This window comes from Chanodichthys erythropterus, chromosome 2 (genome assembly GCF_024489055.1).
Source record: "Chanodichthys erythropterus isolate Z2021 chromosome 2, ASM2448905v1, whole genome shotgun sequence".
NCBI classification, from domain to species: Eukaryota; Metazoa; Chordata; class Actinopteri; order Cypriniformes; family Xenocyprididae; genus Chanodichthys; species Chanodichthys erythropterus.
In genome coordinates this window covers 35,735,497-35,753,100 of record NC_090222.1, presented here as the reverse complement: position 1 = coordinate 35,753,100, position 17,604 = coordinate 35,735,497, and the positions used below count along the sequence as shown (strand labels likewise).

At 36.0% G+C, this 17,604-nt stretch overlaps 1 protein-coding gene across 2 annotated transcripts; it reads left to right on the top strand.

The window, feature by feature from the left end:
- The first annotated feature begins 342 nt into the window (after nucleotides 1-342).
- Nucleotides 343-17,544, top strand: LOC137028356 (glucocorticoid-induced transcript 1 protein). Of its 2 annotated transcripts, none has more exons than XM_067397119.1 (8): nucleotides 343-763; nucleotides 5,327-5,448; nucleotides 11,348-11,434; nucleotides 14,321-14,413; nucleotides 14,717-14,857; nucleotides 15,232-15,367; nucleotides 15,526-15,646; nucleotides 16,740-17,544. In XM_067397119.1, exons 1-8 carry the CDS (start codon nucleotides 478-480, stop codon nucleotides 16,999-17,001), a joined length of 1,248 nt encoding a protein of 415 aa, XP_067253220.1. In that variant the 5' UTR covers nucleotides 343-477; the 3' UTR covers nucleotides 17,002-17,544. The 2 variants fall into 2 exon arrangements, with proteins under 2 accessions (XP_067253220.1, XP_067253226.1); XM_067397125.1 differs by lacking the exon at nucleotides 343-763 and adding an exon at nucleotides 3,912-4,002.
- The last annotated feature ends 60 nt before the right edge of the window (nucleotides 17,545-17,604 follow it).

Genomic DNA, 17,604 nt, shown 5'->3' with positions numbered 1-17,604 from the left:
GTAAATAAAGAGTAAATAATGAAACAATTCCTTTAAGATCATCTCTAGATATCTCATTCTCAAGTAATGATTACCAGAATGTAAACAAGACTCCTACACTTTCTCTGTTCAGAAAATGAGGCAACAAAAAAACATTCCACATCTCCAAAGCAGAGTGCTTAATTTTCCATGCAACGCTTAACCCCGCCCCCGCGTGAAATGCGGTAATCTCATTGGACCTTTGCGGTATTAAGGAACGTATAAGGCTATAATGATCGAACAGCGCTGGTCTCTGCTCCAATCAGATGCAGCACGCACGCGTCTTCCGCCCGCCCACTGCTTTTACTGCAACATCTGTCAGCGCAGGAGCACAAGAGTTTAGTCCTGCTTCTGAACTTTGTGTCCACTTTGATTTAGAGTTTTACAGGGAATGACAAGCTAGTGCGCGCACAATAGATTAAGAGGAAGCAAAGTTTTAAAATAGCCCAAGCTTTTCGCATGAACGCGTTTTCAGTTCTCGTTCTGGAGTTTATTGTGTCTCGTGCACATTTACGCACCAAGAGCAATAGTAACTCTAGACTTCAGCCTGTCTCTGCCAGTGTCCCTCTGAGATGGAGTGATGAGCGATCTCCTTCATTCTTCTCCTCAAGACACAGCAGAACTCCTTCATCACCATCATCATCATCATCATCATCATCATCATCATCACATGCTGTAAATATGAAGCAGATCACTAAGCCCATCAGGATCCCATCAGAGAATCACTTTATAACAGCAGGGAAAGGTAAGTTTTATTTTTTGGAAGTTTTGTAAACTGTAACAGCAATATCTTATTTTGTAAATGCATAATGCATTTTAGGTTTATCCTCTTTTGACTTAAGTTTGTTACGCTTTACAATAAGTTTTCATTTGTTAACATTAGTTAATGCTTGAACAATATTAGTCTATGTTACAGCATTTATTATTTGTTCATGTTAGTGTGTTAACTAATGTCAACAGATACAACATTTGACATTAAAATGTTCAAGTAAATATTTAAATGATCATTATCTAATTTTAATAAAGGCTGTAGAAGTATTATTCATTGTTAATGTTAACTAATGTAATGTTAACAAATGAGGAGTTATCTTTCAGTTAATGAGTTTATTTGTTCTTAAACCCTTTGCATGTGATCTATAATTCACTCATATTTAACATGAGCTTGAATTAAAGGGTTAGTTCACATAAAAATGAAATTTCTGTCATTAATTATTCACCCTCATGTCATTCCAAACCTGCGAGACCTTCGTTCATCTTTGGACCACAAATGAAGATATTTTTGATAAACTCTGAAAGGTTTTTTATCTCCCACAGAAAGCAACAAAATGACCACATTCAAGGTCCAGAAAAGTAGTAAAGACATCATTAAAATAGTCAACGTGACTACAGTGGTTCAACCCTAATGTTATGAAGCGATGAGAGTAATCTTTCCTCTTTATCCTGTCATTCTCCTACGCAGTTTAGATTGAAGAGCCGGCGTTCAGACATAAACAGAGACTGACAGAGTAGAGAAGAAATTATTGAATAAAGTCATTTTTGTTAAAGTATTCTCGTCGCTTCATGACATTAAGGTTGAACCACTGTAGTCACATTGACTATTTTAACAATGTCTTTATTACTTTTCTGGACCTTGAATGTGGTCATTTTGTTGCTTACTATGGGAGATAAATAATTTCTCAAAATTCATCAAAATGATCTTCATTTGACATAAAGGTGAGTAATTAATGACAGAATTTTTTTTTTTTTTTTTTTTTTTTTTGGTGATCTAACCCTTTAACTTCATCCAAATCGTCCGTTATTTTTTGAAGATGCTTTCCTCCCTCAGATTTTATATTTACTGAAAAAGTCTGTTATAAGTGCAAATGGGTTTAAATCACTGAATAAAACAGCTTTGTTGTTTATTATAGTCTTTGTGTAAATAAAATGTAGCCCGTCTTTAAAATCATACAAAGAAAATAATGAATGATCAGAAAAAAATCAAAGCCATTGTGTTCATGCAAAATAAGATCCAGACCTAGTGTTCGCCAATTTAGGGATTTTTTCACTAGATTTAGAGACTTCACCGCCCCTTTTGAGACTTTTTTCAAAAGTTTAGGGACAAATCTAGCAACTCCTTGTACAAACCTTATCTAGATTCTTATTTTGCCCACTGATCTACATTCACATTTATATAGATCAATGAATTTGCCATTATCATGTTATCTAGTGACATATAGCTACTAGTTGTATCTACTTTCAATTGTAAGCAGTTGGCAACACTGCCCAGATCCAGACCAAGATTAGACCACTTGAGACCCAGACCAACGGCACATTTCTGTGGTCATCACAGATCTCAGGACCTCCACAACAAGATGTGTGTGTTATTAATGTAGTGTTTTTTTTATTTTCTTTTAATGTTTTATGGTAATTCTTGTATTTCAAGTTCATGTTTTTATCATCCAGCCACAAATTCTGGGTAGTTCAGAATTATATAAAATGATTATAGCGGACCACTTTATCACACCATTTTGTGAAGTATCATATATTTTCATTTAATTTTACTCCTCATAATTGTGGCATTCAGCATTGAGGTATTTTCATAATAATGACACTAAACTGCACAAATGATCATCCCAGTCAATCATTTTCCTACACACCTGTTTAACTTTCATTTTTTTGTATCATTAATATTTCATGTCCAGTTGTTTGTTTAATTTGACAAGTAGCCATATAAATAAGTGGGATATTATACAATCAGATGACTATTATCACACAATAAATCAATATTCTGGTTGGGTGCTCCAGAAAACTGTGGTCTGTAAAAAAGCTTTATTTTGCCATAATGGTTTATTTTTCAATAATAATCAGCTGATGGCACATTACCAATAATGCACCTCTGAACATGTTTCCTCAGGTGACATGCACGTCTTGTCACATTTACTATGTTTGGAAAAGCATAACAACATACTGCTCTGGTATGCAGTATATATAATATGCACACAATTTTTTGCATGGATGAAATAACCTACAATGTCTGCCGAAATGTATAGGAATTCTGTATCCCATAATGCAATGTTCTAAGCTTGACCTTCCGTTTCTAGTATGATGGCTGAACAGAATCTTGACTTTTACAGCTGATCTGTTTTTTGATTTCTTATTTGATCAGTATGAAAAATGTACATATATTTTTTATTTAACAAACTTGATGTTTTTTGTTCCAAGATAATAACTCCACATCACTCGCTGAATTAAACATGAAACGTCATCTGACAACAATGTTGCACACTGTTCCTTGAAACATTTATCATTGTTTTGTGTTTTACAGTACATACATACTAATAGTTGGTAGTACACAGTAGTTAGTAAGCTAGAATTCCTTTCTGGCCATATCTACTTGTATTTCAAAAACAACGTTCTGACATTCAATCTCATTTTGACGTCCCGTTCTTATACGAGTAAACTACTATTGTCTTAACCGTTCTGGCCTGGCAGGCTATACTTATTAAGTCCGACAGCTCTCTATCTCCCGTCCTCATGGAGTGCCTGATGCTTGTGTAGATTTGCATTTGAAATGCTTCTCTTCCACACAAAGACCTTGCAGCTGCCTCGCTGCAATCTGCAAGTGAATGTAATGTAGCCGTCCCCCAACAAGTGCATTGAGAAAAGGTGTGTGTACTGGGCTGAAAATGTTTCATAGCTGATGTTATCATTCAGAACGCTTCAGTGTTTGAGGCCTGTACTGTAACCAGCCGTGCCACGACACGTCTTCTCGTGAGTTTTGCTTGCAATGTTGTTTTCTTTCTGTACATTGTTGTAAAACAATGAGCAGAGGGTAAACTGACAGTGCCATTTTGTTGGCTCTTTTGCATAGGCTTTGACATTTGTGTTTGCAGAGCTGGAGCAGAGAGCAAACATACGCAGGAATCGCTCTGTGGGCTGCATGCAAGCGGGTTGTTTTGAATTTCAGCTGTTGGTGCATGTGTCTACATGCATGTGGGTTTCACTGTGAGCAGTTTCACTTTGTTTCATTTCCTCCTGAGTGTCCTCAGGGTAAACTTTTATGTGAGAACAGTAATTTATATACAGTATTGTACATTATATATATGAGCATTGTATTGTTGGGATCCAGAAATCCTCAAAATTTTGGTAAATGTTGCAGGTTATTCATCCATATAAAAATATATAATATAATAATATATAAAATAAAAAATACTAATATAGATACACACAGTCAAACCACAATTTATTCAGAAACCTTTCATTTCATTCATTAATACAGTTTATTCACTATAGTTTAAAAAAATGGTAATAAAATATGACAAGATCTCAGAGTTAAACTGTGTCAGAAAACATTAATTTTAATTTTGTCAGATAGCACTTAAGCAAAACATGGTCGGGTCAAAGTGTCTGAATAATTTTTGGTTCCAAATTTGTATCAATTTTACTGGTAGTCCACTATATGAAGAATTTTTGGGTATAATATGTCAGTTTACTTTATTTTGATATCCTCACTTACAGAAATGTGTCCTGCACCCACTAGTAAAAAAAAATACATCTAGTGTCTGAATAATTTTTGGTTTGACTATATATATATATATATATATATATATAAAAACAAACAAGCAAGGTGAGAAAAAGTAACACAAAAGTAATGTAACGCATAACTTTTCATAAAAAGTAACCAAGTAAACCAACTTTTTCAGGGAGTAACGTAATATTGTAATGCATTACTTTTAAAAGTAACTTTCCCCAACTCTGTCTATTCTTTACATTAATAATATTTAATAACAAAATAATAAATATTTTAATTATTATTTTATAATATTTATATTATTATTTCATTATTATGTTTATTATACGTTTTGTTTATTAAACTCATTCTGCAACTATAGTTTAATTTATGTTTGCGCCATAGAATCAGACAGATTTTTGGCTAATGGACCATAAAATGGGCAATAAATAAATAAATAAATAAAAATAATTCCCTTAGACTTACACTGAAGGAGGGACCAGAGCCATATCTAGAAATCAGAATATCTTTTAGGCCTATACGAAAACACTATCAAGTGCAAGCAAGCAAATTTTGCATGGTCAACACTAGTCAAATTTTCTTCAGAAAATGTAAATATCAAGTTTCTGTTACTTCCTTTCCATCATAAATACAGTCTGTTTTTGTTCTGTTTCAGTACCGTTATGACATTGTAGGCAAATGCTCATCAGTTTCCAGTGACACCCACCAACTTCCTCTCTGTCACTGTTGTGCAGTAATGTCTTATGGCACTGTCCACTGAATACAATAATCAAAAACACCTCTGTCTTTTCTCACAAGCACGATCAGCCAATCGACAGCCGCCCTCATTGGACAAGCTGCCTGAGCAGTACCTGATTGGACAGTGGCCACGAGAGTCGTACCAACCCCAGCCATCCTGCATGAGTGATAAAGCCACACAGGTTAGTCAATGTTACATGCAATTTGCTTTACATTATAGTAACCCCTAAAATAAATGGACACTTACAATGCCTGAAAACTATTGCATTAGACAACAACAAAAAAAAACTGTTTTTTCCCAAGGTTTTTTTCTCCATTGTCACACCTATTTGCCACTTGTTTGCCACCTGATGTCACCTGTTGGAGTTTGGGTTTCTTGCCGCTGTCGCCTTTGGCTTGCTTAGTTGGGGACACTTGACATTTGATATTCAACAGTGCTTTGATCTGCCTGCTTTGCCACTATTCTTTAAGAGCTGCTGTGCAGCCAAAGTAATGTACCAGTTATCAATTAAAAGCTGCTTTGACACAATCTACATTGTAAAAAAGCACTATATAAATAAAGGTGACTTGACTTGACAAAATATCAAACAAGTTGCATCTGCAAACCATTGATATGCAGCATGAAATGGTGTTCACAACCACTTTTACATCCATAATCAGATGTATTTCCAAATTAAACAGGATATTAAAGAAGAAAACATGCTGATTTTATTCATCGGGAATTCATCAGGATTCATTTGAAAAAAGTGGACGTTATATAACAAAATGGAGCCAGGTGGTTAGAACAGTTGACATTAAAGAGCCCAATGACAAATGGAAAAGGAACGTCATTGCAGAGATGGTGCAAATCAGTCAGTTTTTTAATGAAAAATTACAAAGACAATTTGTGTATTTTTTGGAATATTGTGCACCGATGAGTCATGTTCATAATGATTCATCTCACTTTAACATAAAACTTACACTAAGATGTCTGAATGTCATTACATTAGATAACAACATATCATTATAATATAATTGATACAAGGGCTTTTTCTCAGAACTACTTTTTTCATCATTTTTGCTTGGTGACATAATTATACTAATGTCAAAACATTCTGACCGGTCACAGGTGAAGCGAATATCATCGATCATTTCCTAACAAGGTTAGATGGTTAGCAAATCAGTTCTCGTAATCAACGTGTTGGTTGCAAGAGAAATGGGCAGGAATACAGATCTGTGCAGCCAAAATAATGTACCAGTTATCAATGTAAAGCTGCTTTGACACAATCTACATTGTAAAAAGCGCTATATAAATAAAGGTGACTTGACTTGATCTGAGAGTCTTTGATAATGGATAAACTGTTATGGCAAGGCGACTGGTCAGAGTATCTCTGAAACGACAAGGCTTGAGGGTTGCACCTGGTCAGCCGTGGTGGGAATTTAGTGGTCTGAGGAGGGACAAACCACAAACCAGCAACATGTTTTTGGGCGCCCAAGGCTCATCGATGCACGAGGGCAATGAAGGCTTTCCAGTCTGGTCCAAGCCAACAAAAGGTCTACTGTGGCACAAGTCACGCAAAATTTCAATGATGGTAATGGGAGGAATATGTCACAGCACACAGTGCATCGTATTCTGCTGCGTATGGAGCTGTGTAGCTGCTGACCAATCAGAGTGCCTATGACAAACCCTGTCAACCATCGAAAGCACCTACAATGGGCATGCGAGCTTCGGAACTGGACCTTGGAGCAGTGGAAGAAGGTCGCCTGGTCCTTTGAGTCCCGTTTTCTTTTACATCACCTGGCTGGGTGTGTATGTGTGAGCCGTTTACCTGGGAAAGTGATGCAACAGGATCCACTGTGGGATGACGACAAGCTGGTGCAGGCACTGTGATGCTCTGGGAAATGTTCTGCTGGGAAACCCTGGGTCCAGCCATTCATGTATGTAAATTTGATACGTGCCACCTACCTAAACATTTTTGCAGACCAGGTACACCCCTTCAATGGAGTTCCCTGGTTGAAGTGGCATCTTTCAGCAGGATAATGCACCCTGCCACACTGCACACATTGTTCAGAAATGGTTTTGAGGAACATGAAGAGGAGTTCTTGGCTAGATCTCAATCCAATCGAGCATCTTTGGGATGTGCTGGACAAACAAGTTCAATCCACGGCGGCTCCACCTCACAACCTACAGGACTTGAAGGATCTGCTGTTAATATCTTGGTGCCAGACATATTCTATCAATACTATCAATTGTCCTATAAACTTATTATAATATTAACATAGTATTTACATTTACATTTGCAGCGAGAAATATATTTATTTATATATTGGCAATTTCAATACATTCAATCTTTGACGTTAAACAAAATGGAAAAGTAATCAACTGTCAGTCACTGTAGAGGCAACACAAATTATTAAATTTGCACCAAATATAATTTTTTGTAATATTTGAAATAATGTGCACCAATAAATAATTCACAATAAAGGCATTCCACACCAAGAATTATAACTGTAAAGATAACGATAACTATCTTAGTGTCACAAGATATAGTTTTATTTATTCTAAGCGCACACTGTAGTTTTGTTTAATTGTCACTTTAAATTCTCGAGCTCTGAAAGCAAGATGGATTCTGATTGGCTGTCAGTGTTTTTTCGTTCATCAGCTTGAAAAAAACATTCTAAAAGTGATATGGTTTCTCTGTGCTGTTGTTGTTATAGTTGTGGTGTGGAATCTGCAGTTCTTTTATATTTAGAATGATTTTTAGAACTTTATCTTTATTGTTAATATTGTCCTTGGTGCAAATGGGCCTTAAGACCAGAAACATCTATTAAGAAAGTACATTTTCTTGTTATTTTGACTTTAAGTGTCCAAATACATCTTAGAGCCACTGTCTATTGAAGAGTGGTTTTGCTCGTGCTATTTTTGACTGGTCAATATAGTCATCTGTGGGTAACAAGGTTTATTCTTACCCTGTTTTGTTTCCTTTATTCATTAGTATCATGAAGTCTTTGAGAGCTCAGTGGTTTAGCTCTGCTGAGACCCCTCTCCTCCCCTAAAACAAAACCGTCACAAAGGCCCGATGCTTCGTGGCAGTCTGTCGCCATAGAAAGTTCTCTCTGGCGTTGTGTGGAGTGAATTCTTTCTGGAGGTGCAGCAGTTTGCACCTGTCGCTCTGTGTGTATTTGTGTGTAGGTGCGTGCACACGCTACCTAAGGGTTGAGAGCACATGGCTGTGTGTCTCTGCACCACCTGGCGCTCTCCGACAGCTCTTTGTGTGCCTGCGCTGAGCTGCCTGCAGTGAGATCCATACATATGCTAATGTCTGATCCGGCTCGCGGAGGCCTCGCGCTCCCAGAGCGGCCGGGAATGTCAAAATCATCCCGTTTCTCTCAACATCTCTCTTCACGTCGCAGAACCATGCGGAGGCTCTTTGTTGACAGTAGCAGCTTTTGCCATTGTTTAAAGCACTTGGTGAATTAATGATTAGTGTTTAAAAACTTCTCGTGGACTGTTTTCTTGGTCAACATGAAATCTGAATTGACCCCGTTTGCTTCCTGAAATAGATCATTCACCCAAAAAATTAAAATTCTGCCATCATTTACATGTGAAAATGAAGTATGCTTAAATGTATTGAATGCTCACTTGTAGTGTACTTCAAAGTATATTTTTTAAAAACAGTACTTATAGATAACTTTCATGACTGTTTTTTTAACGCACTTAAAGGCACAATATGTAAGATTTTTGCATTAAAATATCCAAAAACCACTAGAACATTGTTATACTGTATATTTTGTTGTATTTACATTATCCCAAATGTTTCCAAGAATGTTTAAATCCAGAAAAATACTGTAAGCAATTTTAACCAGTAGTGCGTCGCCTATCAGTGACATCATACCCGCATTACCCTCGCTTTAATATATTATGTTTTATTAGACAGATGAGCAACTGTTTGGATACATTCATCGACAGAAAACTAATCATGTTATATAACTCAGCATAGTAAGTCTATTGTTTAAATCTGATTTACCATGAGTACCATGGTTTACCATGACTTATGTTGATCTAATAGCTTACTGCAATGTGCAACAAGTGTCTCATAGCAGCCGCCGAGTGAACGCAGAGTAGCACTATAACAACTTTTAACACACAAATGTATCTAATATGATAAACAGCGCTGCTTTACCCCACATACGCTTGACTGGAAGAAGCAGAAGTGGCGACTGCAGCATAATAAAAGTTCCGCTGCTCTTGAGACGTGTGTCACATTCGTCTCTCATTATCAATCGCTCCAGTGACCTCGTTAATGCTCTCACAGCACTCAGCCCTGCTTTACTTCATACTACAGTAACGTTAAAAATCTCATGCGAAATCAAGGCATCATCAAGCTACGCCTTTGTTTTGAATAAGCGACCCCTAGTGGTGAAAAATTACATATTGTGCCTTTAAGTACATTTTTCTTTAAAGGGTTAGTTCACCCAAAAATGAAAATTCTGTCATTAATTACTCACCCTCATGCCGTTCCACACCCGTAAGACCTTCGTTAATCTTCAGAACACAAATTAAGATATTTTAGTTAAAATCCGATGGCTCTGTGAGGCCTGCATAGGGAGCAATGACATTTCCTCTCTCAAGATCCATTAATGTACTAAAAACATATTTAAATCAGTTCATGTGAGTACAGTGGTTCAATATTAATATTATAAAGCAACGAGAATATTTTTGGTGCGGCAAAAATAACAAAATAACGACATATTTAGTGATGGCCGATTTCAAAACACTGCTTCTGGAAGCATCGGAGCACGAATGAATCAGTGTATCGAATCTTCTGTTCAGAGCGCCAAAGTCACGTGATTTCAGTCGTTGGCAGTTTGAAACGCGATCCGAATCATGATTCGACACACTGTGCTCTGATGTTTCCTGAAGCAGTGTTTTGAAATCGGCCATCACTAAATAAGTCGTTATCATTGCTCCCTATGCAGGCCTCACTGAGCCATTGGATTTTAACTCAAATATCTTAATTTGTGTTCTGAAGATTAACGAAGGTCTTACAGGTGTGGAACGGCATGAGGGTGAGTAATTAATGACAGAATTTTCATTTTTGGGTGAACTAACCCTTTAAGTACATCAAGTGCACTTTACTTTAAAATGTATATTAACTCATTGTTTCAATAATGTTTTGTTATGCTTTATAGAAGTACGCTTATTTTTATGTGTTAACTACTGTAACATACTTAAGCACATGTAAAGTACTTTATAATTTTAACCGTGGTGTTAATTCATATTACATTTAAAGTTCATATATTTTAAATCATTACAAATGTGTAATTACAAATATATTTAAATGCATTATGTACAATTATTTTCAAACACATTAGAAGTAATTAAAAAATAAGTAAGTCCTACTTAAGTGGGTCAATGAAAGCACTCTTAAGTTCAACTTTTATATAAATTTAAACTTTAATACATTTTCATTCATTTGAACATAACATGCAATTGTCTGAAAACATTGCATTGAAAGATATTCTTTTCAAGTGTATTATTTCCATAATAAGAAATCTTTTTAAAAGTATGTCAAAGCCATTCCAAACCAGTATGACTTGCTTTCTTTTTCTTTTCTTTTTTTTTTCTTTTTTTTTTTTTTTTCCCCAATGTTGTTTTTGAGCCTCACTGACTTTTATTATATGGAACAAAAAATTTGAAACATTCATAATTACCCTTCACCTTACCTTTCTCAGACTTTCTGAGAAGTTTATCAGCTGGCACCACAAAACAAAACACGTTCAAGACAGCCTGGAAGTTCAAGTCGTAACACGACACGTGCAGGTTCATTTGAAAATGAGTCTCTGGAAAAAGATACACCTATCTGTAGTGCTTGTTGTCCATTATTTGTGGCTGTTTGTTTGTTCATCTCTTTGTTGTGGTTTTGGTCATAGCAACACATGTGTTATTTGCCAACCACAAACATCCTGTTGTTTTATGAAAAATTTACATATGTAGGTCACATGATTTCAAGAATTTTTTCTGTATTGGATATATGTTAAAGTCAGCATGATATGTAGCCAGCAGTTACACAGAGACCATATTTTAATTGTTTGTTGCAGACGCCTGGATTTTGGACTGAGGACGGAGGAGAGGTTAACGTACACAAGCGCTCGGCATCGTGGGGCAGCGCTGACCATCTCATAGAGGTATGCATGAAATTACTTACACATAGACAGTTTTTACACTTGAAAAATGCCTTTCAGGGTGTGTTCACACTTGGCAGGTTTGGTTTGATTAAAATGAACCCTGGTGCGATTGCTCTGTTAGTGTGGTTCATTTTAAATAAGTGTAAACGCTTCCATCCGAACCCTGGTGTGCACCAAAGAAGCGGTCTGAGACTGCTGAAAAGATGAATCTCTGTCCGCTTCCAAACAAACTCTGGTGCAGTTCGACTGAAATATGAAAGCAACACGGACCAAAGACATGTAAACAAGCCAAAAACAGGACATGATATCACAAGATGTGATCCTAAAAAAGGACAAAATGCTCAAGTGTAGCTAGTTCTTATTGGCATGGGGGCTACTTTGCCCATTACACTTTGGTACATGTGTCAGAAACGTTGTCTCCTTTCAGCAGATCTTCTTTTGTGTGTAACGGAGGAACTTCTGGCACTGTTTTGACTCCTTAACACATTTTATAAGCTCTTTGTGAGTTCTCAGCTGGTGAAAATACCATCATACTTTACGTATGTACCTACAACGAGCGCATTTATCCCAGCGAACAGCATTGTTTTGGATGTTCAGTAAGTTCTGTACATCCCAAAATATAAATCATAAAAGCCATTTTTTGTTTTGTATCTTTAGATTCGGTGTTAAAAATGACAGTGTGAAGCGCTAAGTGAACCAGGACCAAATGTACCAAAATTTCCTGTTTTGATCCGGATCAAAAAACTGAACTACATGTGTGAACACAGCCTAAATCTGTGATCGGGAACCTATGGCTCACGAGACATGGCTCTTTGACAAATCATGTGGCTCGCCATGTTTCTCACCCAGCATATGATCATTAAAAACTCAGCGACATCACTAGAGATCAATTTCTCGCGGAAAACGCGGAGTCATTTACAATTCCTTTGTTGCAAAGCCTACCGAAGTTAATGAAAAGTCAATTTACAGTAATAATTTAAGTTGTTTTGCGTATGCAGTTCTGTGTGCAACTCCAATCAATGGCAAACCACTTGCATTGCTATGCCTATACTTACACTGTTTGCAAATGACAACAGCATTTACTTCCAGATCTGATTCTGTTCACACTGCAGCTTACTTAGTAGCGGCTCAAAAGTCACCAGCCTGTGATCTATTATCACGCTTGCCATTAATATCGCCTGTTAACCATAGTGACAGTGATCAAACCAAAGACATCCATAAATCTGGAAATTATTATTACAGTCGACACAGTGCAAGTTCATCAGTTAAATCTTTAAAGCTTTTATCCCTGTGTGGAGAACGAGCATTTGAGTCATACACAGACCACACAAGTATGCAGCTCCAAAGGAAGAAAGAGACTGAATCTGAAACCTTGACATGACACACGGCTCATATCTCCATCTTTGTAAGAAACCACACATGAAAATGCCACACACGAGACATGCTCGAGTGCAGCGCAGAGTGTTTCTTTCGCACTGAATTATGTGACAGACAGCTAGTTGGCCAGTTCAGTTCACACACAGCTGGAGTTTGCAGAGTTGCAAAAATGTACAGGTGTGAGTTTGGTGATAGAATGCAGTTGTCACTCCCATAAACTGTGTGAATACAGCCGTATAAAGGAGTCAAATACTCATATTCTATTGCTGTGTGAACATAGCCATTGTAACCACTGGGTTATGATGGGTGGTAGTGTGTTTATAGACATACTTTGGGCGTATAATTGGCCTCTTTTCCCATAATTATTCTTAAACTTACCCACACATTGTGTCATAACTTGCCAGTATTGGCTCTCGTACACTTGCAAAGTCAGTTTAGGAATCCCAAGATGTGGCAACATAACAAACATCTATTCAGAAACATCAATTAGCAATGAAACCTGTGTGGTTTCATATACTATGCAAAAGGCCTTAGGCCACCACTAGCTTTGATGTTTTATAAATGTTTTAATGACCACCCATATTTATTTTTCTGTCTATGTATTAAGATACAAACAGAAAATACAGGAAATATGTACAAAAAATGTAAAAATAAAAAATAAAATAAAATAAAAATCAGAACAAAAAACAAAGCTGAATTTTCAGCATCATTATTCCAGGCTTCAGTGTCACATGATCCTTCAGAAATCATTCTAATATGCTGATTAGTTCCTCAAGAAATATTTGTTATTATTATCAATGTTGAAAACAGTTGTGTAATTTTTTTCAGGATTCCTTGATGAATAGAAAGTTCAAAAGAACAGCATTTATCTGAAATACAAAGCTTCTGTAGCATTATACACTACCGTTCAAAAGTTTGGGGTCAGTAAGAATTTTTATTTTTATTTTTTTGAAAAGAAATTAATACTTTTATTCAGCAAGGATGCATTAAATCAATCAAAAGTGGCAGTAAAGACATTTATAATGTTACAAAAGATTAGATTTCAGATAAACACTGTTCTTTTGAACTTTCTATTCATCAAATAATCCTGAAAAAAAATATTGTACACAAATATTTTGTACAATTGTAAACAATAAATATTTCTTGAGCAGCAGATCAGCATATTAGAATGATTTCTGAAGACTGGAGAAATGATGCTGAAAATTCAGCTTTGCCAACACAAGAATAAATCACATTTTTAAATATTTTCAAATAGAAAACAGTCATTTTAAATTGTAAAATTATTTCACAATATTACTGTTTTTACTGTATTTTTAATTAAGTAAATGCACCCTTGGTGAGCAGACGAAACTTCTTTTAAAACCATTAAAAATCTTACCGATCCCTAACGTTTGAGCGGTAGTGTGTATATATATATAGTAGGGCAAGTCATCTAGTATTCAGTAGTTTTTGTGTCACCAAATGTTCTTTACTTCCAGTCATTGCTAATGATAAGTATGTGATTTCTAGATTGCTAAACTCCGGCAGCAGCTCCAGCGCAGTTTGCAGGGCAGTCGCAGTATCAAGGAGAAAGAAGAAGTGACACCGCTGAATCAGGTCCAGGTACTGTAGATCCACGTCACCATGTCTATTTTTTTCCTATTACATTTTTGTTGAAACCGTGATAACTTTTTTATTTCATGATTTTAATTTCTTATTAGAATGTAATGTCTTATTTTTATCTTTTAAAAATAGTTTTTCTTATTCTTATGTTTTACATTTTGTAGTGAAATTTGATACTGTCCATTTTTGAGAGATTAACCCATATTTATAGAGGCAATTTCAGACATTAATCAGGTGACTGACATTAATTAGGTTACTAGTCTAAATTGTCTGTTTAATGACGATGTGCTTTTTGTTTTTCAGCCAAAGCGACTCTCTGCATCTTCATCTAATATGGTCCATTCGAGACCCCTCATATGTAGAATGCCCAGTAATAGTGACTGTATTAACCAGGAGCTGGAGAGCGTCTTCATCTGTGAGGACTGGGGGAGGGAGGAGGAGAAGGTACACACACACACACACACACACACACACACACACACGTGTTGGGTTTCCATGTTTTATGGGGGACATTCCATAGACATAATTGTTTTTATACTGTACAAACTGTATATTTTCTCCTCATACACTAACCCTGCCCCTAAACCTACTCCTCATAGAAAACTTTCTTCTATTTTAGATTTTCAAAAATGTTCATTATGTATGATTTATGAGCTTGTTTCCTCATGGGGACCAAAAATGTGTGTTACCTCCTTGTGGGTTATGTCATTTGGTCCCCATAACATAGGGAATACCAGGACACCTACACACAGATTTCAGTGGAACATTTCAACACTTTGATTTGTAATTATAGCATGTTTGTCCTGGTGTTTTTTTAGGCGTTGGAGGTGCGAGAAGGTGGCCGTGCACCTGTGCCTCCTCTTCATCACGGTGACCTTCACGCTCACGGCGCTGAGATGCAGATCTCCTGCAGTCCTTGTTACTGCTGCTCTCCTACTCCAGACAGTGAGAAAGGTAGCACTTAGTATGGTACTCAATCAGCACTATGCTATGACATATGACAAATTACCATGGTATTGCCATCTGATACCATCACTGTGCTGTGGTACTTGCACAGTACTTTTTATAAGGGAAGGTTTGCTTAAATAAACTGCTTCATTTTGTCCTCTTAGATTACAGGAACGGTTCACCTCTGCCTCAGTTTTCCAGCTCTCCCAAACCCAACAACAGTTATACGTTTAAACGTGAGCCTCCCGAGGGCTGTGAGAAAGTCAAAGTGTTTGAAGATCTCATGTGAGTACCATTGACTGCACTACTGTGGATTCTCATTAAATGCTTTTACCCTTTGGTACTGTTCCCGTGACGGTCAGAAATTGCAGAACTGTTTTATTTTATTTCAGTGAAATGATTGTACTATATTTTAGTTTGATAATGTTTTTAATGTAATTTTTTGTGGGTTTTTTTAGGGGATTCTAAATTATATTTATGCAGTAGTTACAATCCATTTATTCACTTTTAGAGCATGGACCTGAAAATGAAATTTCCAACTTAAGGTGTCATATATCTTGAATGCTTTGGAGCACAGACTTAAGTTTGGTCTCTTTTTAAAGAGGACACTTGGCAGATTATTGCTGAAGTGAATAAAGTAAAAAAAAAAATTGAACTTGAAAAAAGTTATAAAATTATTATATATAATATAATACATTTATTGTTATGAAAAATGCACAAAAATACAATTTTCTATTTTTATATGAAATATACATTTTCCAGAACATGTTTTACTCTACAACTGTGAGAAAATCAAAGCCTAAATCATAAATCTAAAACAAGTTGTGTTCCAAATTTGAGGCTGACATCTCAAAAAAATTAGCTTTCAGTAAGATTTTGTTTGGTCGCAGTACCAAACGTTTCCAATAGATGAAATTTACACATTTTTTTCGGTCAAAAATAACCAGAGGGTTAAAACCATATTATTGTACACATCCAGAGAGCATGCATTTTTTCTTCCTATCTTTCTATTTTTTTTTTTTTTTTTTTTTTTGGTATAAGGTTTTGCTTGATGTTTGCTGGTAAAACTGCTCAGTGAGCTTCAGTTTAGCACATAAAGCATCATGTTATACTTGTTAGACATGTTTCAATTGTTACTATATTAATGCAATGTTTGTGGAAGAAAACATGAATTTTCCAGTCATTTGTTATTTAAAAAAATTAAAAATATAAAAAAATTTTTTATAGAGATTGCTCTCACAAAGAACAATTTCTAAAGTGTGTAATTTTATGATATTAAAAAATTCATTGTAATTGTAATTTATGTGATAAATTATATGAAAACTGATTTTTATTTGCATAAATATAATTTTTTTTGTATTTGTTTTTTCTCTTATAGCACTTGCAGGACACAAGGCTTTCCCATCTTTTCCTGCCCTGACAGAAACAAGGTGAACTTCACTCCAAGTGGCTCTGCCTTCTGTCCTGTAAAGCTGCTGTGTTCATCACTATTCCCATCAGATGCTGCTGCTCGTCACAGTCCGCTGGATAATCAAACCTCAGGACAGACGTCTGGTCCATTTACAGAGGCCACTGCACAAAATGGCTTCCCGCTGCCCTCTGAATGCTGCAGTATTAGGAAGTGCCTGCTGCTCAGTTAGCCAATCAGAACTCGGATCTGAAACAGCTGTCTGAATCAACTTTCTAGGAAGTTTCTTACTTGCTACTGGTTGTACAGAAGCCATTATGCTGTACATTGAACTTTGTCTTATGGTTTCATGTAATTCTGCTGGAATGCACAAATCTTTACTTAATCTTACAACACATCCTACTAACCAGGTTAAACACATTAGAAATGACAGTAACTGCTGCTGTAATTCAACAGCCAAAAGTCTGATTTCATGCCTTAACACTTAACTCAGGTTTAGCTTCCATTAGGGCTGGATGATATAGCTATAACTAATTATATCTCAATATTATTTAGCATTCTTATAATGAAGCATTATATATAATCATCATTGTTCTGCCAGCAAAATAATTGCAAATATGTTGTGGATATTCAAAATACTGCCCAGCCCTAACATCCATACTTCCGTGTTTGAGTAATAATGTGAGTAATAATGGTTTTGTAATTTTAGTGTCTTCCTGTTTTATTCGTGTGACACTGTTATGGTGTATAAATATAACTGCTGGATGCTCACATTAAAGTGACATTTATAAAATATAATATTTGCATGTATTTCCATGTGTTTTACTTCAACTAT